Source organism: Ciconia boyciana, chromosome 3 (assembly GCF_034638445.1).
Source record: "Ciconia boyciana chromosome 3, ASM3463844v1, whole genome shotgun sequence".
Taxonomy (NCBI): domain Eukaryota; kingdom Metazoa; phylum Chordata; class Aves; order Ciconiiformes; family Ciconiidae; genus Ciconia; species Ciconia boyciana.
The window spans coordinates 30,421,403-30,446,633 of NC_132936.1; the positions used below are offsets into that span (position 1 = coordinate 30,421,403).

General features: G+C 36.5%; 1 protein-coding gene across 1 annotated transcript in view; it reads right to left on the bottom strand.

Annotated features, from left to right (window-relative positions):
* EYS (eyes shut homolog) overlaps positions 1-25,231 on the bottom strand; it is a 944,771-nt gene that overhangs the window by 224,744 nt on the left and 694,796 nt on the right. Inside the window, 1 exon segment of the mRNA XM_072855247.1 lies at positions 8,046-8,275. Within this exon segment, the coding sequence (XP_072711348.1) occupies positions 8,046-8,275 (230 nt within the window).

Here is a 25,231-nt window from a genome sequence, read left to right on the forward strand (position 1 = left end):
AAGGGGAGGTTTGCTGTCTTGAGGAGCCTCAAAACAGTGACATCCTAACATTTGTAAAGTAAATTTTCCTCCCCTTTAAACAATAGTTTGAGATTTTATGTAAACACAAGCACCAGTGTTCCATGAAGATGCATGAAAAGGAACATGTCAGGCACTCTTAATTAAAATAATGTGGGGTTTCATGCTTACGTCAGAGTTTTATGCTTAGGCCAGGAAACAGCAAAGCCATTTCCTCTGTAACCACATCATGTAAGTAGCCAGTGTCCTCCCAAAATGACCACTCACTTTAGGAGGTGACATGAAAGGATCTGCCAGTTGGCATGGCCCTGAGCAGGACGTTTTAGTGAGGTCCCTAGAGAATGCTGAAGTTTGCTTCACACTCTCAGCTAGCTGAAGCTCCTGAGAGTGGTCTGGGAGTGGACCAGCAGCTGCACACCTTTGTATCCAGGAATGCAAAAACCCCTCTGTTTTTAATCACTGCATTCTTGAAATCAAAATGTCAAGGTAGCACAATATACTGTTATCCTAACTTGGTAACACAGGTGATTTCATTGGTAAAAGGCCTAACTAACTACTGTTTATTCTGTGCTATAAAAGCAAACCCAGTCTTCTATGTCTCTTTCTTACAGGCTGCCTAATAAAGCTCAAATACATTATTTAATACCTCACCTGCTTTATTACATGGTATCTCCTGTGGAAGAATGCTAATGAGTCAAGCTCAGAAAATAAGCATTGCCATACTGCCTGGGGAGACACATAACATTTCTGCAGATGACTTGATTATCAGCAAATTAGCACCAACAGAACAAATGGCAGCAATTCAGGTGTTACTGAAAGGTGTTTCCAGAAAATGCCATAAATGGAGAAGTAAAGGAAGAAAAAAAGCAAGTATTTGTCACCTATGTAACAACGGTTATCTCTGAATGAAAAATGACTCGAAGGAGCTGGGAGATTAGCAGCTGAAGAGGTTACAAGCTTTAGAAACAATCAGTTTTTATACCAACATTTTCAAGCGGAAAATGAAGGGAAGAAAGCTTGTTCCCCACAAATTCTAAACTCACCATTATTTCATTTTCTGTTATCTGTTCTTGTCCAAAATAGTGTTTGTTATCAAATCGTTTCAATTCTCCTAAAGATTACTACAACAAGAAAACTTTCATCCACATTAACGAAATAGTGATTCAGATAACTAATGCCTGAAATGCCAAAATTTCACAGGTCTGATCTACATGAAGAGACAAAGAGGTTTCTACCGCTTTTATCAATTGTTTTTCCCAGAAATAAAAGCATAACTTCTTGAAAAGTGCTTATCCATGCAAGCCTTTATAACAAAATGCTACAGCTATCTCATTTTTAATAACATCCAAATTAAAAATAATAATCTTTAAACAATACTTAAAAACAATACTTAATTATTTTAAATGGGTCATGACTGGATGTGAATGGATGTGAATACAAAATGGAGAATGTATTAGCAAATTGACAACTATTAAAACTATCACTATTAACTGTTTTCACCATAATCTTTCAAAGCAACTAATGCCCAACAGGCTCCATAATGTTCTTTCCCAAAACAGACTTGTGAAATATATATCAACTGTCTGTTCAGTAAGAGAACCCTATAGCTCTATAGTATACCCTATAGCAGTAGACCCTACAGCTGTTCTGAAGCTGATGGTTTGGGGGTAGGTGGCAGTTGCAGTAATATATAGCTTTACAGAGACTGGAATGCCAGTTGTTAGAGTTGGTTGGCACTTCGAAGAGCTCTTTCCCTATCTCAGTAAGCTCTTTCTTTCTTGTTATCTTCCCTCTAGGTATAAGAAGGTGTATCTTAAGCTCTCATTTAATCACATTTTTAATCTGGTCTTAATAATCATAGAAAACTGCCACATTCCTTTACAATTTCATGAAGTCCTCTAGAAGGATTTGAGATGTAGGTTGTTTTTAACTGATAAGCTACATAAATGACCAAACTAGGAACAGAATGGATGGATTCTAGCTCAGGATCTGATGTTGCAGAATACCTGCATCCTTAATATTAAGCACATGAATCACACAGATTTCTTACACTCTCACAGTTAAATACATGTAAAGCTTACACGCTCCACTGGATCTGGGACATAATTTCTAAGTTAGATGAAAATGTAATATTAAGTTGTATTAAAGCTCAGTTACACTGATACTTGCTTTTGAGGTGGTAAAATTCTACAAAACTGTTCAGGAGGGCAGAAGAAGGATTAGTCAAAAATTGCTTCACCACTTCCTTGTGAACCCAGCTGTTCTACCCTCAAAATCCTGTTTTCCTTCGATTTCAAAAACACTTCAGCAAATTAACCCACATTAAAATAAAAACCTGATATGTAGTAACTGATAAAACAAGATGGCATCAGGTTGGAGATATTTTAGACATCTTCAAAAACTTCTCAATTATTTTGTGAACTAAGAAAAAAAGTAGGGACCATATGCTAAGTCCAGGTGACTGTGCAGCTAATCCAATTACTCACAGATGCAGGGTATTATGAAGCGTTAACAAGTTACACTTCACAAGGTTTGCCTAGTCTCATATCAAAGTGCAAGATTATAGCCATGAGTGAAAGTGCAGAGAAGAATGTTTAAGTTAATTTAGAGAATTCTTTTTTGCATTGCTCACCAAAATAGTACTTCTGTTGAATTTTACTGTATCAAATAAACTGTATGGGAATGGCTAGCTATTTTCTACACACAACTTCAAAATTGCTATAATGGCAGCTAGTGTATCAAAGCCAATATACAAAGTTATTTAACTTCTGGCTAAATCCTTGTTTTTTCTTAACAAACCTACTGTGTTCTTAATTTTTAAAGTCATCTTCTAAAAAAACATTCTAAATCTGAAGGGAAAACTTACTACTTTTTTTGAAATCTAGCCCAAAAGTTAGAGAGTTCATGTGGAAGTTTTACATACACAAATAAATGCATTTTATGGGAAATCAATAGGTATCTATCTCATGAGTTTAGACATTGGCTGTGGTTTATGACATCAAATTAATTACTGAAGTTTATACATATCTCTAAACACATTATTTTTTTCTGATCACAGAGTCCTACAAGGTTATGAATGACTTTGAGGGAGGACAAAATGGGTGAAAGAACACTTGAATTCTGGAAAAACAGAGGATATGGGGTAACAGTATCCTGTTTTTCTTTCTGGGTACCTCAAACTGAGACTTGAATGTGGAAACGAATGCGTGGTTGACCTTCCTCACCCATACCTCTTTATATGGTTCCCACTTCCTCATCCTTCTTTCTGATAGCAATTGTCACAGACTTATTTTAAATCATACCCACACAGTATAACCATTATTAAGGAGATAAATAGATCTATGGCCTACTGGAGCCATGAGACTGTATGCTTCTAAATGTGGCTGAAATCACAGAAAGTGGACTAATTACATTTATTTTCAAAACCAAATACAAAAAGACAAAAAAAATCATCAGAGATGAATGATAGTAGTCAATGATGCAAATTAGGAATGTTATGTTAGGAACAATGTCTAGAAAAGCTGCTAGTAAAAGAGACCTCTAATGTTTGGGGTGATATTATCAAGAATTGCTCAACAAATGAGGAATTCAACAAGTGTATCCCAGGGAACAAATGTAGCAAAGTCTCCAGGTGGGACTGTCGCAAGATAAATGCCTGTAACAGCCTGCCATTTGACTCCTGGTTCTGCAGCTTTGTCAAAGGAGTTGACCTTTAAGTAACGTACAGAATATACACAGGCAACACATCAAATTAAACAGATTTCCTGTTTTTAACACATGACATTTAAATATTCTTTTTATTGAACAATTTATAAAACTTTTACAGAATACTAAAAATTTTGGAGACTTTAAAAATGTTAATCTTATAATTAACAGTCAGGGACATACTTTCTTTGCACATGCAAGACAGTGATATTCCAAACCTATCACTATGAACTTTACAGTAATAGACAACCATCTGCCTTCATGCTAAAGCAGAAGCATTATGTTTTTTCCACTCGTGTGTAGGGATTTCACAATGAAGCAGATACAACAACTTAGCTAATAAAGAATTGTTTCATGGAGGAAAGAATGATACTTTTCATATTAAAGTCAAAAAGCTTATTTACCCAGAAAGGAAAAAGAAAAAAGGTAGCTCAGAGTATCTGAGCTATCTCCCCTTCACTGTATCCCCTATCTACACAATCCTCTCTTTCTATTGTATGACCTAGCACTCACTGCTCAGTAATAAAGATTAAATTTACATTGGCAGCAAATTTTCTATGCTGCATTTGAAGTTAAAGTTTTTAAAATAAAGCTTGTAGCAACTTCTCATTTCCAGATAACTTTGGTAATTTGTAGTAAAAAAAAAAGGAAAATACTGAAAGCAGTATTAAAGGGAACTGAAGGGAATTAAAGGCCTCAAATGGTTGCACATATATGCTTTAGACTAAATCCTCACTTTGTATACTTTGGCATATATCCAGTGTTGCTATCTTCAGTTTGACTTCAGCAAATACACTGGTTCATATCAGTAATTTTCTATTTCCTTAGAAAAATGGAGACAGATTTCCACTTTTCAAAACTGCCATTTAAGGACATTTCAGATTTCAGAGGTATCTGATTGTTTAGAGTAAATACACTATGTATTTAAATAAACTGGCTTGGCCTTATGTATCCATAATGACACTTATGATTTGAACATATTTCTTGTAAGGGCAGAACAAGCTGCTGGAGTTTATTAGTTAAGGAACAATTGAATAGGAAAATGCTATACTGCATATAATAAAACGCTATCAAGTTGAACCATATAACTGAGATGATGACATTCACTTGCTTTCACTCTAGAAGATGATCATATATGCTGTCAGAAATATACAGTTGTTAGTAAGAAACTAAGTGGTGCATCTTAACCTAGATATGAAATAAGCAAATGCACACATTCTAATGAAGCCAAGATGCCTACACAGGGTTTGTATATAAGACCCTGTGACATGCCATGTTGAGTGTTACTATGTCAGTTGAGTGTATGATATATTTTCTTGCTCAAATTTAGTTAGGTACAAGGTAGATCACTAAGATGATTAAGAAGAACATTTACTGAGATGTACAGGTATATGTTACAGCATGATTAAAACAGATCACAGCTATCTTTAATATTTCCTTGACTGGAACAAAGTTTCTAGATTGCATACTTGATAAATTTACTTTCTCCCTTGCAAGGTCTACAGTAAATAATTATAAAATGATTACAGATGCCCTTATCTCCTGTAATTATGAGTTCTTTCCAGACTTCTTGAAGAACTGGCCCCTGAATATCAAAGGTTTATAATGATAGTTCAGTTGGGCAATTTCTGGTCTCATTACACTAAATTTTCAATATCTCGTTGAAATTTTAGGATTAAATAAAATCACATTATGCTTCAGTTACTTTTCAGCTGCTAACTACAGGATACATCAAATCTGATCCTGATCTATGTAAACATGCAATGTGACAGCACATGCCCTGGGTGGTAGCTGCCCCAGTGAGCTGCTGATGAGCCTGTCACATACCGCAGCCCTGGCTGACCTGGGAGAGCTAAGCACGAAGCGGGAAGCTGTTCCCTGTATTGATGGTGGGGTTGTAGAGGGTAAAAGCAGAGCTCTGTGAAAAGAGGAACTCTTTAATTTGTCTTCTCCACACAAAGGGAAAAAAGGAGAGAAATGTTCTTCTTCCAGTGCCAGAACTATTAAAAGGCATCCTATGCAGAAGAATGGATTGCTGCTAAAATCTCATCATCAAGCATGCCTGCAAGCTTCAGCAAAGCAAACGGCATCTCTTCCAATTTTAGAAAAAAAGAAAAGGTATCTCATGGAAACTAGACACTCAAGCATTAAAAAGATTATATGCTTATATAGCTGAGGTTATATTCCCAAAAGGAGCTACTCATTTTAGTTTTTTTTTTAAAGCTTGTATTCTGATTTTATTGAATGGAATAGTTACCAGTGTGTCTAACATAGGATGCTTCATTCCTAGTCATCAAAGATTTGGTTACAACTGCGACTTATTGTAATAGTCCCCTGCTTTTAATTTGCTCTTCAGGTAGTCATAATTCAGTCATATTTTCACACATGATTTTTGAAACAAAGTCACAGAAAGAGAGGGAAGGGGACCCCTTCTTTTACACAGGTAAGATAAGTATGTGAAATTCCCTTGGAAATGTAGTTGGAAGACAGGCAATTCATCCTATTGTATGAACTCAGCAGGCCTGTACTGGTTAAGCTTCAAAGGAGAAAATGGTTTAGGATGATGTATTTTTGAATGAGCAACTCAAAAATAGCTGTTTCAGTCAGTGGCCTGGAAGGTACTTCTACCAAAGTCTGTGGCACAGGGAGGTGCCCAGATAATATAATTCAAACGAAGATTATATCAGTTTTCATTAAAAACACCAAACCGTAGAAGACTCCTGGAGACTGACAGATCAACTGGAAGGTAAGACTAGGTCAGAAGAAGGCAGCAATCAGACACTGGTGGAAGGCACCAGTGGAGTCCAGACAAGGTGTCACCCAACAGAGTGGTTGTGCATATACACTGATATGGCCTACTACCACAGGATGTCTATCAAACTCCTTCTTAAATTTAACATTGCTTACTACTGGCATAACCCTTGGGAAAAGCCAAAATCTGCTCCCATCCAAAATACCACAGATGATGCTGATACAAAGGATGCCAACTGCATTCTTTGGAACACAGAAGGGAATTCTGGCACATAAAATGTACGTAAATAAATAAAACACTTTATTGAAATATTGAAAATACTTCATTGAAACACACACTCAATGGTAACTAAATCTGTTATCTTTGATGGAAACCTGCTATTTTGGTTCCACGATTTTATGGTGCAGTTTGGACAGCTGCCATGTATTGAAAGCAAGTGCAAATAGTATGCCCAGATACCAAATGCATAGAAGATATTCACAGAATTCCATTTTAACACTGACAATTTGAAAATATATGATTTAATTTATTATAAACTTGGGAAAGGCTGAAAGGTAAAATATTCTCTGATAGCTAAGCAACACATGACAATTATTTTTTTTGAAGTCACAGTCATTGATTGCTTTCACATATAGTGAGTGTAATGACCTACTTTCAGCCAGTAATGCAAGGTGATATTAGCTCAGATATACCGTCAGTCTGGCAAGGGCATTTTTAACTCTAGTTGCCTGTATTTCATACCATGGGAAGTTCATTAGGAGGATGTTACAGTTATAGAACCACAATCTAGACAATTTTTTTCTTCTTTTCCTGTACACCAGTAATGCCCTTTAATACTATGGAAATTATCCATTTATAACCCACTGTACCTTAAAAGCTAAAAGGTTTTGAAGCCAGCTATAAAATCTGTCATAAAAAAGAACTTTCTGAAAAGCTGTAATGCGAAATAATTACAACTACAAAACAGAAACCCTAGCAGTTATTGATCAGTTTGTCTTACAGCCTTGATTCTTTTTACAAAGAAAACAAAATTGTTCAAATACTTATTTTTATTCAAATTCTAATTAAATTATGTTCATCTTACTAATCTGTGCTTTATGAGCAACAGTAGTACAATAGAAATATAAGTGAGCTACAGAGTAAAAAAAGCCTTTTTCAACAAAGGACCAGGCACAGTGGTGAAAAAAGAACAATCTGTAGAAATGGAAAACATATAGTCTTTCGAGGAAATCTCCTTATTTTCATAAGTTAACTTTCTTCTGTCCCAGAAATACTATATTGAGTAACACGCATTAACACGGTGCACAACAACTTGCACAAATAACACAATATTTTTTTAATTAACTCAAGCCTGCAACTCCTACTAGTGTGCCTGACTGATATCACCCATTTTACGCTGCAAATAAGTATTATTCTGACTACCTCAATGAATCTACTCCTGAGTTACCAACAGTAACTGGGATGAAAAGCAGATGACCATGATTATCATTACCTCTTCCCCTCTTCCTGCTCCAGAGAAGCATAAGACTTGCATTTCACAACTAATAGAGAAAGAATGAACCAGAGCTACCTTTTTCACAGAATCGACCAGTGAAGTGTAGTGGGCAGTCACACTGAAACGAGGTGGCCCCAGTAGGCAGAGAGAGAGGATGACAAGTCCCTCCGTTATGGCACAGTCCTTCCTGGCATACAGATGGCAATTCGGGGGAAATCTGAGAGGGCACAACAGGCTCAGGCAACTCAGGCACATCAGAAGAAACCATAGGGAATGCTGTTGACAGATGTGTGGGTACAGGAATCCTGAAAAGATAGAGACAACATATCAAAACAAAAAATCATGAGACCTAATTTTGCCACTACACTTCGGCTTCATTTAAAAACAGTAGGTTTTTTTGTTTAGAAATTCAGATTATATGTAAGAAAATGTGAGTATATTAGTAATTCCCAAATCAAGTCCCCATCCTGAAATCTAGCAAAAAGATAATGAAGGTATTTTACCCTGTGAGGGAGCAAGAAATAACCTCCATGCATGTAGCACAGTTTGTACGTGCTCTCATAATTCCTTTTTGGTGGATGTCAACAATGGAGTGATAAATAAATACAGGCTTGTATTATTAAATATTGTATTGCTTGGAGTTACCAAATCTCACAAGGCTGTTCTAGAAGACATGACTACCATACAAATAGACTAAGCATGCATACGCAGAAGGAAAATGCTGTAATATAGCAATACAGTATCTTTTAATTCATAGAAATAACTATATGGGGGGAGGGGAGAGAAAGGGAGATGGATTTGTTTTCATTTTTCCCCACAAATTTTCTTGTTTAGAATGACATTATCTCTCTCTCCGCAATGAAATTATCTCTCTTTTTGAGCTCTCACATTAAATACTAGACTGATATGTTAATCAGTTGCCTCCTTTTAAATTAATTTGTATCTCAAAGTTGCTAGAAATTAGTTAGCATTACCACCTGTTTGTCCTAATTATCAGCTCTGTTTATTACTGCTTTTTGTTTTATCTAGAGAGCCAAACTTGTGACTCACTAAAAGCGTAGAAATTTAAGGCTACCAGTTTACCAACCAGAACAACTTAGGTGCATCACACAAATTATGAGGGCAAAGCAAAAGGAATCAAAAGTCACAAGAAGATTCATGACTATTTAATAAGCTTGCACAATTAAAAAATAGTTTTCACTAAATTTTACGTAAGAGATAGACATTATTCTTTCATTTTATGAAGTTCAAGAGGTTCTTTTTTCCAGAAAGCAACTTCTAATTCTGAAATTTGCAACAGTAATCTAATAAAATACCTTACTATTTTTACTTCATTGCTAATTTTAAGCTTTCTGAATATTTCTCTTATATCTTAATGTTGTGCAAAAAAAAATCATATTAGAGAAAGGAAGACTAGGTTGAACTGAAATGTCACTAACATTTTGGCCAAAACAGAACATAGAAATTAAATACTTCATACAATGGTTTATAGGCATCACAGCCAGTGAAAGTCAGCATTTTTGGCAATGTGTTAAACATCAACAGCCAAATTCTTACTTATTTTGGTGAAAATGATGGTATAAACCTGCTTTACAAAAAATAAAATTAAAAAAATCATATATTGGCTCCTGCTGCACCCTCCCCTCTCTCCCTGTCACTTGCTCTTGTGTGAGCTAAAACTTCTGCTTCACCATATTGTAGAGGTTGGAGTGTATCTTAAAAAGAAGCATTTGAAAGGGATGATGTGTCCTGAGAACAGAGTGTGACTGCAGAAGCAAGGTAGATGGGGACATAACGGTGTGATGGGACACCTTCAGTGTGACTTTGCATTCTCCACTCCAGGCATCTGTCTTCTTAAATCTAGCTTCCAAATTTTTTACATAACCTATTTAGTCATGACAACCTGAAAACTGATTTTAATAATTTACTTTTTGAAATCCATATTTTAGAAAGTACTAACCAACTTCACAATATTCTGAAAGAAAACAATGTAACTCAGTCCAAGTAAGTATGTTGTCTGTAAATCTCAGTATTGAAAAATCAGTTCTCTGAATTATCAATGCAGCATCTGTACAAAGAAAATTATACACGCTGAGAGGCAGGCAGGAAGGAAAAGAAGCTGGACAGAGGAAGGACAGAAATAATTCAGGATAAAGTAAATATCTAAGGGGACCCAGACAAAGGCACAGTAATTGAGAAAGGAGTGGAGCCTGAGAAAGAACAAAAGGGACACAGGGCTTACTTGACAGCAAAGAGGAGACGTGCAGAGCAATAATGGTAAGGGAAGCATTAGAAGGGGATACTGAAGCAGGGACGCAGACTGCATCCAAAACATAAGATAGCCAAAACACACACGCTATGGTGGTTAGAAGTGAGGATACAGGGATTTCAAGGCAGTTAAAAGCCATCCACTTTCTGTGACAGAAAAGCATCCAAAAAGATGGTAGACAACAAGAAGGCTGAAAACAAATCCCTAAAAGATTTTGGAGGCTGAGGGCTTGCCAGTAAGAGGCTTGGAATTTTAAGAAAATAAGTGACCTCCTGTTTATTTCCATTTACATGAATAGAATAACAACATTTACATTTATATGAATAGAATTACAACAAAGAAATTGCTGGGTTTATAACCATCCTTTTCTCCTAAGGGAAATAACTAACATGATCTTCGTATGGGCTATTCCATTCAGAGCAGCATTAAGAGTGCACTAACGTGTGTGCTCTCTTCTACCAGGCTAGCACAGCAAATTGAAAATGCTTAGTCACCTGCTGCTGAGATTACAACCACTGATTAAAAAAAAAATTAAAATCTTCATTTTCTCCCCAAACATAAACTAAATGTTTGAGAAACTCTGAACTAATAGTCAGCTTACATAAAGAATCAGACATTTACAGGATAAATTTATTGGGAGCTATTACTGGGATTTGGGGTTGATTCCTCCTGACAAAAACCCAACAAAAAACCCTAAATAAAACTTGGGGAAGAATCAGGGTATAAACTATTCTCTCACTACTAGCTATTAGAAAGACCATTTCTCTAATGGCAGATAATCCTATAGGTGACTGTTGCAAAATTTATTCCTCTGAATCTGGTCACAGCTACCGTCAGGGGTAAAATATTGAATGAGAGAGATATCTGCCTGACTGGCAAATTGTGCATTCTTGTGTCCACTGGAAGCACTGATTGCCAGCTCTGGAAGTTTCACATCCCCTTTCTGGTGGGAAGCTACTGTTTCTCTCTAAAATAGAATCATAGGAGTGTGCTTCAAATGAAATTTTATGAGCACAAGTAATGTAGCCTCGCTTAATTTTTTGGTTGACATTCTAATCCGTGGAGAAGAAACAAAGGAAAGCTCCTTGGCAGGTTGATTTCTCCCTGGTTCATTTGCTAGTCTTTCGCAGGGTGTCAGCCTTTGCAGTGTTGTTCTGGATGTTTTGCTCCTAGATGGTGCCTGACTGCTTACGTGCCAGCACCGCTTCTAGGTGCCCTGCGGCTCACTGCCTTACTGCAAAAGCAGAGAAGAGTTTGCCTGGGCTGGTTAGTGGGGCAAACGTCTGCAGCTACACTCACATGCCATTCAAGCTGCTGTGAATTCTGACATTTTTCCATTCAGCTCAACACAGTTTAACTAAAACATTTATTTGAAGAAAGAGCCGGGAAGTGTTTTAAGTAATTTAATATTTGAGGTGTTAGAAGTTTTGACAAAGTGTAACAAAAATAAATCAGGCAAAACTTGATTCACTGATACTATGCAACAAGGCCACAATTTTCTGGGTTTTTTCTTTTCAATTTCCCAGCCTGTCACTGCCTTTCAGGTCAATAATGCACATGAAGATCTTCTAACTTGCTGCAAGCATCAACACATTGTTTCTAATCTTAAGATGAGCTCAAAGAGCTGAGTTTTAGAGGCCTGTAACCTTGTGTTTCATGGCTGAGTGCATGTGAGTTTGAAACGCTTGTCAATATAGATGTTAGTGCAATTTGAAGTCTTGTTTATTTTATGTTACCTTCTTTACCACTCAAGGAGATGTATGACCAACTGAATGGCAGGAATATAGCACTTGGGGATCATGCTCGATGTAATGTTGCTAAACCAAAAGCACACATAGCCTAACCAACTGTGCTTCCCGCTCCCCTACGCTCTCCTTCTCTTTTCAAAAGGAGCCTGAAACTATTAGTGTGTGGAGTTAAAGGCACTGTGGATTAAAAAGTTAACAAAACATCCTGGATGCCCCACAGTGCAGGGGCTCAGCCCCACCAGGGACTGAGCTGGGTGTTGCTGGTTTAACCCCTGTGCTGGGGCCAGGGACCGGGGCCGAGAGAGCTGGGACTGTTCAGCCTGGAGAAGGGACGGCTCAGGGGGATCTTGTCAATTTGTATAAATACCTGAGCAGGAGGGGAGGAGAAAAGATGGAGCCAGACTCTTCTTGCTGGTGGCCAGTGAAAGGACATGGGGCAATGGACACAAACTGAAATGCAATAAATTCCACCTAAATATAAGAAAAAAACCCTTTTTTGGTAGGGGTGATCTATCTATATAATGGACTTCAAACTGAGACCTGCAAAGAGAGCAGACTTGTCCCCAAAGTAATTCTTTATTAGGCTGATGGCAGCCGTGTCTGCAGAAGCACTCTGACATTTTTCCATGAACCAGGTTGATGAGACATGCAATGGCACGGGGGTCCCAATGATATGATAACATCTCCACTGCCTATATCTTCTGGTACTTACGCACTTAACATTTTCTTACTGAAGTGATGGACTTAGCCTTATCTGATATGAGTGCGATAAGGAAGTTTGTACTTTTAGCTTGTCAGTAAAGTAATTTGTGCTGGGAAGCAACTGCTTTTATTTGCAATTTTCTTTGGTGGAGAAGTGTGCGCATGCCATTTTTGTTAGGTCATGACAGAATATTATTTTAAGCAAATGTTTTAGATTTTGGAGCCAAAAGAAACATTTTTCAAGGGCATTAGCATGCATGGTAGAATATAATTTCAAAACCCTTATGAAACTGAAAACAACTGCACTTCATGGAAATGTTAGTTTAAACAGGAATAAAAAATTACTACCTTGCATGTAATTTGGCAGGAATGAATGAATTCTTTTACAGGCTGTTTATTTCACTGTTCACAACCATGTCAGGAAGAATACTTTAAATGGCATTTCACTGATTGCAATGAATCCGCAGAACAGTATATCTGCACACTTACCCTACTGGAGAAACCACTTAAATCACTCAACACAGTAATTGAGAAAACAATTTAAGAGATTACCAGAGAGGGATTATTTTTGTTCAGTAGTTTATATCTGAATCTTATTTCCTCACCCATCCCAGTCTTGGTTTGATTTGGAAGAATCAGGTGTCTGTTTTCCTAATAGAGGTGACTTATGATCCGGCATCTCTCTTTAAAAAAATCAGTTCTCAATGTATGTTCCAGGCTATGAGCCCAGCTTCTCCCTCCTACTAGACACAACATTTGGTAGCAGAACTCAGTGATACTTGAGTTGCAGCTTTCCATTTAAAAATTCGCAGTTGGTATAACATCATTTGCAACTGCTTTTGCACACACAGCATTTCACTTAATGGTGCAAATTCTTAGCAATTCAAATAATATTTTATATACAATGCAGCTGAGGATGTGAGAATGCAATTAACAGGTATAATTAAGTTTATGAAACCTTGGTTTACAAATCCAAAGAAAAAATCATGAACTCCAGGATGCATAGCAGTGCCAGATGTAGAAAGAAATGTCAGGTCCGGAAAGACAGGTGAAAGAGGAAAGAGGAAAAGGAAATACATGTACTAAGAGGCATATTCTTGTTCTGTTTGCTTTAAAGCATGTAGATTCCAGAGACTCTGCAACAGAGAAATATGTTAATGTGACACAGATTTTGCAGCAACAATACTTTATGGTGAAAGTGTAACAGCAAAAGCCTTCCTAAATAAGACATTAAAGTGAGTCTTCCTTAGATTATATTTGAAAAAAAACCTCTTAGTCCCTAAGTTTAGGACATGACAAATAATTGTTTTGCTAGAACTGAATTTCTGTACCAAATCCAGTCCTCCTTTTATTTGTCTTGCTTGGAGAACTAAGTGAGCATTGAATCTCTCAGTTGTTCACACTGATCTTTGGCTTGGTTTTGCTGTTTCATAGCCTTCCCCATCCTCCCTTTTAAGCCCCTCAACTTTCTATCATCCAAACATTAAACTCAAAAAAAGGAGAGCAATCAAAACTACTGAGCACTGAGTGGACCAATGTGCAAATCGTAAACTTTCTGAATTTAAGCAAATCTCAAATCCATCTGAACTTCAGCTTTCTGTTTTACATTTAGTCAATAGTCACAGTTAGAAAACCTCTTCCCAGTTTAATCTTAGCTGCTGTTTAGAAAAACAGCACTTGAAATGCCCGAGTACTGCATCTTCTTCTTGATTTATGCAACTACTTTTGTTTCTTTAAACTAGTAGTGTTGAACAGGAAAAATACTTTCATTCCCTCCTTGAAGATTCTCTCAGCAGATCAGAAACATTATTTTTTTAACATAGCACTGTACCTGTCCTTCTGAAAAGCCTCTGCAAGATTAGAACATAACCATTCTGTCCCAGTCCTAAGTGGCTGAGTAAATTGTACTGGGTAAATTGAGTTCCTGTAACAGAGATGCTGTGAGAGCTATCTAAAAAAATCACAATCCCAGAATGGAGTCACTACTGTTTACCAAAGCTTCTATCTAGCGTCAAGTGCTAAAACAATTCTTCCACCTCAATGATGCCATCCATAATTTAGACTCCAAAATGGAAGACCTACCTATGGAATATTATCACACAATGTGTCTGTGAGGGATAAAGGAGAATCACTTCTAGGTCCTGCATATGCAATTGATTTCCTAAGTCATAATTCATCTCAGGCAAGACTTCTGCATTGTAATTCTCGGGACTGTAGTAGCCAAACCTGTGGTCTTTGCCCACAGTGAAGATTCTCCAGATGACTAGAGCCCTGCCTCGTCATGAAAGAAAAGGAAATGTTTCAAGAGCTGGATACAGTGGAAAAATCCACGTCTGTTCTCAGATGAATATTCTAACCGAAGGGATGGGGAACCCTATGCAAACACTTCTCCTTTCTCCACTTAACCCAATGAATGCCTGTTCCATGCAGGACAGAACACACCAAGGGACTGGTTTGGGGAGTTCTTACAGCACTTCTGGTAGCAGACTGGCAAGTTTATAATTCCATCAAGCTGAGGACACAACTGAAGTCAAGTATCTGATAAACCAGAACAGTGCTCTTACTATTGATCTGAAGAATAAAAAGGGAAAGCAGGTATGTACCACCATTGGATATGTCTTGTACAGTCTCATCTCAATTTCTTCTGGGCATGCCTAGTAGATCTTCCCCTCTGTGAGATACACTTTTGAAGGATGAGTAGAGGCACTCTTAGACCCTAACAGGAGCACGGGGGACTCTCAAGAGAATCAAGGTGCTTCCAGAAATGCATGGAAACACACACTCTGGCAGACTGGAACTTCAAGGCACCCTGATTACAATAACAGATAAAATGCAGTTTTGAGAGTACACTTTGTTTTTAGGTGCCTCACATAAGAATAGGCATCTAAATAATTTTCACAGACAGAGTCCTTAATCTTTTTTTGCATTTGTTTCCCCATGTACTGAAAATAGGTCTTGCCTACATAATAGAAGTAGGGGAGGTCTACACTGCTTTATACATATTCATTAAGATTGCTGGATAGAAAGCATTTTGCTATTCAAGGACTGGGTGACTGGAGAGAGATGGGAATATAAAAAGGCATTCTGTGTCACACGCTATTGAAATTACCATGAGAGCTGGCCTGCAAGCAAGATGACAGACATGTAGAAATCACTAGTACAGAAAGAGTTAAAAATGCAGAGTACTGTTATGTATTATCTAGTCTTTCTTCCAGACTTAATTTCTAATTATATCTTAATGCTGGAGAATGGCTGACATGCATAAACACAAACATCATTTATTCATCAGTAATCTGGCATTTAATTAAAATATTATTGCATTCTCATTGAGTGCATAAGGAAGAATGTTGTGAATATGACAGGTCAAAAAATCCCCGTAATATTAACAGATAGAGTAAAAAAATATAGTACTGAAAACTTCTTAAACAGCATTTTACAAGGTAACAGATAAGGAACTAAAATAATAGGCCTTTATCTACATTTTTTCTATGAGGAAAAAAGGATTTTATAGTCAATAAAGCACGTGTCACAGATGAGAGAGTAAACAACAGCCCATAATGGATCTGAGTACTGGGGTTTACTTAAGAACCAACAAGATTAGAGCTTTTACCTTGCTTCCTTACCTCACACACTCCCTCATGCCCTCACTCCACCCAATGCCCTGTTATGTTCACTAGGTCTCCACTTTCCTTCCCAACAGGGAGGTTGCTGTTGGTCTGGGAAACTCAAGTGGAAAGTCATGTTGATTCACACTGAGCTGCTGCTCATAGTAACTGGTCTTGACTGTTACCAGCCATGGTCCCTGTGCATCCCCTGGTATTCATCACCATGCACCTTTCTCATCTTCAGTATCCTCCTCCACTTCCAGGATCTTTCCTCCAGCCAGGATGTTCACCTCCTTCTTTCCTGGCCCCCTTCTTTTGTCTAAGACCACATCTTCTTTTCAGGAGCTCTGATTTTTCAGCACTCGCTTTTCTCTCCAGAACCCCAGCACCCATTTTTCCCAATCGAAATAGTCTCTCTGTGCAGAAGCACAATGTGAGATTAGCCTCCTAAACGGTGCTTTTATCTCATGCCTCTTTATTAATTGGAGGTTTTGGGATGTGCTACTTTTCTTTGGTCCAAACATTATCAAAATTTACAACCACCTCATACTGATTGCAGCTATCAAGTAGGAGGCTTCTGTTTGAGAATTCAAAAGTTCAATTTTGGATATTCGTGTGTGTGTGTGTGTGTGTGTGTGTGTGCGTGCGCATGCACACAGTTATCTGCTGCTTGCTATTGTTTACAATTTATTCAATTTTTTTTCCCTAAAGCAGTATCATATTTTAGAGTGTCCTAGTGTAACAGGCAATGCTGGTGGATGTATTTTCCTTTTTTCCCATATTAGCATGAAATGACTGTAAGGGTACATTAAACAAAGTTATGTTCTTATTAATGGGATTTTCCTAAAGGAAAGTTGTTAAATGCTGGAGCACGGAATATTTTTCTTTCATGCAATGGGAAAACTATTTGAATTTTAGCTACAATGTGGTTTTGTAGTGAGCACTCTCACTGTACTTGAGAGTGACCAAATAGTGTAACGATGACAATGACAACAGCAACAAGAACAATCAATAACAAAGTAATTAACATGGTCAATACTTATGACCTCATGTTCAACCTCTTTTCAATTCCCAGTTCTCCAAGGCATCAAATGCCACCCAAAATAGCCTTTTTCCTCCTAAATATTTGAAGACATTTCATCTGCCAGTAAAACTCTTGGGACAGAATTCACTTTGTCAAACGTTACCTGCCTAAGAGTTTGGAAACCTGCCTGAGCTGATCACCTTGGTTCTCCCTGTACACAATCTATATGCAGAGAGAGGCATCCCCAGTTCATCCCATTGTAAGATAGGTGACCACCTTTCTCCATTGACTACAGATGGAACTGAACAAATTAACTCTGACAAGTGAGGACAAATTCCTACTTCTACTCACTATGTCACACTTAATCACACATGCTTTGATTATATAACTGAAAAACATCTCAAAACATTTTTAGGTATTCAAAACATTTGCTAAAAGCATTCCCTATCAATTGCATACCTTTACAGCAAAGGATAGAGCTTATTTTACCCTGTTAAAATCTAAAGTGATCTTTCTAAACCTTTAAGCAATTTAAGTTTGCAATGAAGAGACTGATATGACTTTAACAACAGCAAGAGAATGTGACTCTGGTTTAGAAAAATCTTAAAACACAGCAAGAGGGTAACAGGCAGCATTATCAAGACTTCAACTGAGAAGTTTTATTATTAGTGTGAACAACTGGAAGAAAAGCATAACAGTTCACAAACAAGAAATAAGGAGAGGAAACTTCAGACGCTTTGTCAGCAGATTTCTGTCTTTCCTTTCAACTTGCAGAACAGTACTCAAAACTGTCTGCACAGGAATCAAGATCAAATGAAGCAGCAGAACAACATGCCACTGTGCTGCACTAAACTATTCAATTTTGGTTAAGACTAGGAATAATTAAGGAGCTGCCTTTTCTCGACCTGGATTACTGTGCTGGTTTTGGCTGGGGTAGAGTTAATTTCCTTCACAGTAGCTACTATGGGGCTATGTTTTTGGATTTGTGCTGGAAACAGTGTTGATAACACAGGGATATGTTAGTTACTGCTGAGCAGTGCTTACACAGCGTCAAGGCCTTTTCTGCTTCTCACCCCACCCCACCAGCGAGTAGGCTGGGGGTGCACAAGAAGGTGGGAGGGGACACAGCTGGGACAGCTGACCCCAACTGACCCAAGGGCTATTCCATACCATATGGTGTCATGCTCAGCATATAAAGCTGGGGGAAGAAGAAGGAAGGGGGGGATGTTTGGAGTGATGCCATTTCGTCTTCCCAAGTAACCGTTATGCGTGATGGAGCCCTGCTTTCCTGGAGATGGCTGAACACCTGCCTGCCCATGGGAAGTAGTGAATGAACTCTTTGTTTTGCTTTGTTTGCGTGCGCGGCTTTTGCTTTCCCTATTAAACTGTCTTTATCTCAACCCACGAGGTTTCTGACTTTTACTCTTCTGATTCTCTCCCCCATCCCACTGCAGGGAATTGAGCGAGCAGCTGTGTGGTCCTTAGTTGCCAGCTGGGGTTAAACCACGACAGTGGTTTCTTAACAGAAAAATGCTAAAAATGGATTATTCATACCCTCCCATCTTCTCATCTTCTTGCATGTGACGTGGCAAGATCATAGGAAGGCAGAGAACATAAACTAAAAGTATGTTGTATTGAAATTATCAGGTTGTCAGCCTGTTTGGGAGTAAAATTTGAATAAGTTGATATTTTGCATCTATTGATCCTAACAGCATTTGACTATACTAAACACTACCTGAACCCAAATGCTATGTCATTGGAGATTTAAGTACCTGGTTATGATTTGGGACTAGGCAATACAGTTGCCAAAAGTCATTGATCTTTTCAACTACAAAACAAGTTTCAAAGCAAGAGATGAAGAGAAACCTGAGGCAAAACTGAGAGAATATTCTCAATGTCAGAGTCAGTGAATACTTCTCATTGTTACTTTCAAATTGCACTACATTTTTCTGCCATTCTTTCTTCAGTAACTTTAAGTCATGAAGGGCACCTATATTTAAAGCATTGATATTAGCGATTTAACAGGGTCATTATCTCAAAGCAGGTCAGATTTAAGGATATTAGCCAAATCCTCATCATCATATCAACAAAACAAATTTTTTATGAAAGCTATTATCTGAACACAATCAGGAGGTTAAAAGATATAAGAGATTACTTTGTTGTGCTTAACTTCTTACTTTTTTTTAATTTACTTTCTTGGTTTCCTTGTGAAAAATTTAGACAACTATTTAGAGTTCGAGATTCAAAATATATAACCTTTAGATTTAAATAATGAAAATAAAACCATGGCAAGTAGGTTGTGCTTTGCCATTTGCAAAGGGCTTAGCAGGGCTTAGGGGGTACAAATATACCTTTTTAAGTAAAAAATAGTAAGTTCCTTCAATTAGTCAAATTTGATGAAAACTTGACAAAGGCTTAATTATATGACCATATTGCCAAATTAGAGAACTTACTTTACTCTGTTTATATTAGAAATTTATTCTGAATTAAAAAAAATTATTTACTGTAAATAAAATCAATATCTCACTTGCAACTAGAACCATCTTGCCACTTAAGAGTTCTGAACTCTGGTGAATTTCTTTCATATACTTTAATTCAGTCAAGAATATTTTATATCTTCTGGTTTATGAAATGGATTTTATAATTAGTAAATGTTGGAAGCCAGTTACTGATGTCACACTTGTGTTTATAGCCCAGAAACTGAAGCGATCTAATTACTTCCCTTCATTTTCATACAATACTTACTCAATTTTATAACATCAGTGAAATATGTTAGGCAGTTAGTTCTAAGAAATTACTGCATTTTCAGTTGGTTAATGTCATTTGGCCTTCAGCCTTGCTCCTTACAGATGTAAAAATTTCATATTACATCTTGTTATTTAAATAAGGAATTTTTTTTGATGGTTAAGAAATGCCAACTCTGACTTTTATGTCAACTAGGACCTTGTATGAGTACTAGTAGTGCTGCATCTTCTTCTCCTATCTACCTCAATTTTAGAGTGGGTGGAGAGAGGAAAAAGGGGGAAATCTGGCCTCAGAAAGCTGGTCTGGAGCATGTGTATCTCAACAAGTTCTTGCACAGCATAGAGGCAGGTGGTTTTTTGAAGTTCAATTCATTTATGTTCATGTCCTCTTTTTGAAACTGCTTGCAATTTTAACAGGTCAGAGTTTTATGAGCTGAAATCCTTCCTTTTCCCCATGCATAGATAAATTACTTAAGATTTCTACTATTGCTATGACCAACCACTGCTTTCTTTAAACTTCAGATCTTCAAAAGAAATCCTCAAACCCATAACTAATATTATTTCTAGAAATTTACCAATGACTTGAGAAAGATGTGAGTAGGAGCTGAAGGAGAAGACACAAACCCCAAACTTATCTTTGTACTATATGTGTGATTTTGAGTGAATTGTCAAAAATATACATGAATACCTGCTGCACAGACAAAGCAGTGATTTCTGTATACTCTGAACATTCTACACATTATAGAATTTGATATTCCGAGAGCCACTTTCTTTTGGTAACCATTTTAAAGTTTACACATATATTCTGAATTGCTTATGCTTCTTGTTTCTGCTTTTCATCTGTCTTTTTTTGATGAAAAAAAAAAAGGATTTTTTGTTCTCACAAATATATCAAGATCTGTCTTGACTTTTAGGTTAAATTTCTGAAGCATTTTCTTTTTACCCAAGAGCTGCAATTTCACTTTTAGGAGAAGGAAGGAGAAGGAAAGGATACAACAGGATTTAAAGCTGTTCTTTTTCTGAATAGTTACTTCAACAAAGATCAATAGCTTATTTTTTTAAATATTATACTAGTGTTTCAAGGCTGCAGGGGGCACTGATGCACTGTATATCTACAGAACTGCAGAGCAAGAGTCAGACAGGGTAAGATTAAACAGTCCTTCAGGTTACAGATACAGAAAAACCAGATAAACTATTTATAATCAATTTAGTTTTTGAGAAATTAGGTAATTGTAAAATATTTATATGAATTTTGGAGGGGAATTAATATTTCTTTTACTGGTAAATATATTTGTTTTTCTGCTGCAATCAAGTAGTTGTAGGGATAAGACTGTTTTCTTAACTTTATAACCAAGGTCCCTTGAAGGATGATATATCTTTCTAGTATTGTATTACTTAATATTACAGCATTAAACAAACAATCCCCATTCCCTGTAGAAAATAAAATTTTGCTTAGCAGCTCCCCAGAGAAGCCCATTTATTGGCTATTGATAATAACTTGTTTATACATTAATCAGCCAATACAGATACTGATTCACAGACTCATTCAAGTAAGAATGTATTATAGGAAGAAATAATTATATATTTTAAAAAATAATTATATATTTTATCAGTTTATTCAATAGTTTCTATTTTAGGACCTAAGAATGATGCCATCTAAGATATAGAGATTTCCTCATAAGAATGTATGACAATTTATCACTTCGGAACATATGGCAGACATGCAACCATGCCTGCATCATCTATTTTACATTCAGTACTACTTATTTACTCTTTAATTCCTTTATACACATGCATCAGAGTTTCATCTCTTCTGTTTACCTCAGATCTTCCTATTTCCTGCAGTTACAACTGTACTAAGCCTAGTAAGTTATAGCTGTCTAGAGAACCCTTTCTAGAAAGACACACAGTCTAATTTTAACACAGCAACACATAAAGAAGCCACCGCTTCAATTGGTAGTTTGTACCAATTATAATCATCATTACTGTTACAGCTTTTTTGGTTTATTACCAATTCAGATGTTCTGGTTACAGCTTTCAGCCATTGGTTCTAACATGCTGGCCTCTGCTGAGCTAAAGAAACCTCCTCCGTGTCCAGTGTTTCTCCTCATTAAACATATGTGCTATCTTTGTATACGCTATAATCACTTCAGTCATATTTTAGAAAAAAAACAAAGAGACTGAATTCCTAAAGTATCTTTCTGCATACCTTTTTAAAAAAAATATCAACAATTTCTTTGAGGATTTTTAAACTATACCGTTCATCTTTTGTACTTTTTAGGTACTGCTCCAGTGCACACCAGTACACAATGAAATACAGTACAACTAATGTCACAATCAATAGTGTACACAGAAATGAAATTGTCTTCCTACTTTCTTGTTCAGACACACAGAAATCACATTTATCATTTTGCTCCAGAAGCTTACATTGAGTTGCTTGTCTACATTAACTAAAAATAACTCTTCAGGACATTGTTCTTCCTTTGGGGTTTGGCCAGTTTAAAGAAGAACTTCAAATATGAAGTGTTGTACGAAATTAATTTTAAAAAATGTTACTACATATTTCCTTTTTTCAGGCTTTCCTTTTCTTGTAATAATAAAACCTGCAATGTTTGAGCAATTTTAGAGGAATTTTATTTTATTGCAAATACCTTTTATGAAGTTAATTGCATATTAATAGATCAATTTTTGATTTATAGGTGCACAGTACCTATCACTACAATGGACATCTTTCAGATACAATATAATATAAGGGACTTTTTTAAAAAAATCTGGTTTTAAAACCTAGATTCTTTAATAATTTTTAGATCTGAAGTGGACAGTTGTTATTAAAAGTGCTTTGCCAAAGAGAAGCTCAAACCATCTTTTTAATTGTAAAAAATGTTCGAAAACTTTTTCAAAAAGTGGAATATTATTTGTGATGGATTTTATTTTCTGTAAAAACACACAAGGTTTTATGTTGTTGTTGATTGTTTCACTTTTAGCTTTGTTAAATGAGATTTTTACAAACCCACAAATACTTTATAAGTCATGAAGTCCTGTGGTCTATTCACTGACACAATGAAGGACACAGAATGGATGCCAGCAGAGAGCTGCTAGACAGAATAAAACTGAACTTCCAAACTTTTCTCTTGACGTTCTGGCTGTTAGCAGTTGAAGGCAACTCTTATGATTTCTTATTACTTCTGTATCAAATTCAAAAGTGAATCTCAAAGATGACAAAAGTCAAAGAGAAAGTATTATACTGATTCAAGCTTCCAGTAGGCAAATGATTCCTTTCAGTATGACTCTCATTCTTACTTATTCTATCTAATATGCCTCTCTTCACAATACAGTCTGGTATAATAACAGGAGCAACTGTATCTCCATTACGAAGCGCTCTCTGCACATAACTTGGAAGTCATGGAAAGCTGCTCCAAAGTTTAATTATTTGTGAGTATATAACAAAACTTTTTTTCCTCTATTTCTAGATTGCTGTAATTGGAATGACATCAAATGCTAGCACTAAAGCTAAGTGTGACTGTAGTCCAATAAGGAACTGTAGTCCAATAAGGAAAGCATGCAAGGTAATTTCTTTTACTATTCAATTGTTTTTAGACAATTCCTCCTGTTATATACTTGGCTTTTCTGAACCACTGCTCATAATAAATTTAAGACTAGATATATAAGGAAATATTCTTAAAGCAGAATTCTGTCAAACCATCCATGCACCCATCTGCAAGTTTTAGACAGGCAGAACAAAATCGAGATTATTTTTGCTATTCTAAGGGAGTAGAAGAAGAGGATTTTATTATTCACATACCTGTCTGGCTAGAAGCCCAAGTGATTATTTCAGGAAGCTACTGAACCATACCACTTGATGTCTTGTGTCACTAAGATAATTTTTCTTAAGCATTAAGGTAAGTTTCCAAAGAGTATTGCAATGGCTGTGACACATGATATTATTAATGCTTTGAAAAATATATGTAGTGAAGTTTTAAGAACTTTGGAAAATGGCTTTAAATTTAGTTTTTATTTTGTGAATCTGCTCCAGTTTTGTAGGAAAGTTGGGATGTTCTCAACCCAATCCTCTTTTTTTAATTCTAGCAAACCCCTTCTATTTTCATGTTTATAATATTATTTTGTTTTTAGGGGAAGCTGTGCTGAAATCCAAAATGAAAAAGTTACATTAATTAATGAGAAAATTAGTCTTTCTCATAAATCTTAAAGAAGTATTTTCTTGATACGAATTTTTTTCATGGTTTTACATTTCAAAAGCTAATCATTCTTGTTTGGATGACAGAATTTCTAGGGAGTATAAATACTTGAAGCAATTTGGCAGAAGGTAATGAACACTGTCGTTAACCTAGAGCAACCCAAAATGTGATAATCTGTAGGTTTCCTGGAACTACAATCTTTGATGTAAAGCAAAAAAGGGGTCCTCCTCATTTGCTGGAGCTAAAAATATACAGCTGAAATCCTACACCTCTCCACTCATCAGATTATCATTAAATCCACAGGTAAGAAAGGCTGAAAGACTGCAAAAAGGCTTTTAAGCTATCTTGGCAGCCTTCTAATTCTGATCACTCTTGACACTGAAGAAGCTCCAAGTACAGAGAATTCACCATGTTGTCCTTTAGCCTGTAGTGCCTCCCAGAATTTCTGAACCACCCCATGCTGGTCCACTGAGCCCTGTCACATCCTTAAGTCTCTTATCTCCTATGTAAGAACATGTGATGTGTGATGATCTACTGAACAGGCACCTGATAGGCAATCTCTCTCATTTCCACGTTTTAAGAATGTGCTGTGGATGGATACAGTGACTTTATACACTAATCACAGTGGTTTATGGGGCTTTGAATCTACCACTTAATGTAAAGAGGCCAAAGCAAATATAGAATTTTTTTTTGTTGTAACAGAAGTCTTTAACACATATTTCTCTTTCCTAAAGTATTTATGTAACAAATTCAGTTCTATGCTATGAGTGTTCTGATTAAAGCTCAGCACTTTAATTTACTGATGTATAAAGGGATCAATTTATATGCAATGGTTAAGTATTTGGGGTGAAAGAAGCTTTATAAATTCCATTAATAAATTTAGTAATCATATAAAGTAAGAATCACCAGTAACTGGAGATCTTCAATATTATATCACTGCACTAAAATAGATACAAAAGTGTGACAGAAGTGC